This window comes from Elephantulus edwardii, unplaced genomic scaffold (assembly GCF_000299155.1).
Source record: "Elephantulus edwardii isolate Elephantulus edwardi_28Jun2011 unplaced genomic scaffold, EleEdw1.0 scaffold00275, whole genome shotgun sequence".
NCBI classification, from domain to species: Eukaryota; Metazoa; Chordata; class Mammalia; order Macroscelidea; family Macroscelididae; genus Elephantulus; species Elephantulus edwardii.
The window spans coordinates 3694669-3696121 of NW_006400025.1; the positions used below are offsets into that span (position 1 = coordinate 3694669).

Genomic DNA, 1453 nt, shown 5'->3' on the forward strand with positions numbered 1-1453 from the left:
AGGGTTTAGGGCTGTTGTGCATAGGGTCGCTATGAGTCGGAAACGCCTTGACGGCACTTAGCAACAACAACAGCATGTTAAAATTGGGACACAAGTACTTTAACGCAAGAATTGTGTACACGCTGAAGAAAACTACGAACATAATGTTTGTTTGTTTGTTTTACACAGTGACTTTATACAATCAAGAAAAGAATACAGAAACAAAGATCAGTTTGATACCAGTCACACAATCTTAGATAACATTCTTTTGCATTTTGAAGCTTCTCATGTTTGGTTTATCAGAAATTCCATGAACTTTTGGTTTTGAAGTCACTAGTGCAGATTACTCTGATACGGACAACTTCAGCTTGAGAGAAATTATATATATATATATATATCAGCTTGAGAGAAATATATACCCACATCAAACTCTTCAGTTACCATGGAGTCATAATTTAATCTTTATCCACAAAATAAGATGGCACTTGGAGGGCTGCTCACCTCTCATTATGAGTATGAAAATGACACTGAGAAAAAAAAATACATGAAAGCACATTAAGAATTAAAAGCTGCCACTTTCAGGTTGAATTCAAGACTCCAGAGTTAAGTCAAAGTCAGTGTTATATGTTTCCCCCAGCTCTGAAGTGAGAAAGATAGGCTGGCCGATGCTCGAGGAGGCAATGAACCAACCAGGGAAGACCACAGACTCAAAAGTGGAGGTCCTTCCTTTCCGATCACAGTAAAAGAGGAAGGGTGTCACGGGCTTGTCTTGATTGTACAGATCTAGAATGTTCTCCACCTGAAAAGTAAGAGGGAATGAATACCCAGGAAAGAAAGTCTAAGATGCTGAAATTGTTCAAAATTACTTGTACACAACCCATAATTTGCACATAACCCATAATATAAAAGACAGGTGAATAAACAAGTGACCACACTGCAAAAATTAACTGGAACTCTCCTCACATAAGTTGTAGAAATAATCTTCCAGAAATGGAGTAAAATGCAAATTTAAGGGTACAAACCAAGGACCTCCCTTAATAAAACTTCAAGAGCAAGCATCTAGGACCTTTACTATGGCAAATGACAAGGACAACATCTGACTAATTTCTAAGTATATGGAAACATGAATGTCATAAAAAAGACATAACAATATTAACAAATTAAGGAACTTATACTGAAAGGGACAAAATACACAGCAAAAAGGAATTACTTCTATCTACTGCATGTAGAAGAATATTTTTTTTTACTCTTAAGACAAATTCATTGCTCTTGACTCGGAATCAGCTCAGAGCTGACTTTCCAGTGAATTTTCAGAAGCTGGAAATCACACTTGAGGTAACTACTCATCATTCTCTTGCAGAGCAGCTGATGGACTCCTACTATTTGACTCTGCTTTGTCAGCACAACTGCTTAACTACTGGATACTCAGTGCTTTTAAACATAAAGTATATTTAGGAAATATAAGTACTTCTGT

General features: G+C 36.6%; 1 protein-coding gene across 1 annotated transcript in view; it reads right to left on the bottom strand.

Moving 5' to 3' along the window:
* Nucleotides 1-568: 568 nt before the first annotated feature.
* Nucleotides 569-1453, bottom strand: part of LOC102846217 (interleukin-36 gamma-like) — a 21751-nt gene continuing 20866 nt past the window's right edge. Inside the window, exon 5 of the mRNA XM_006900193.1 lies at nucleotides 569-778. Coding sequence (XP_006900255.1) covers nucleotides 569-778 — 210 coding nt within the window. The remainder of the gene's footprint in view (nucleotides 779-1453) is intronic.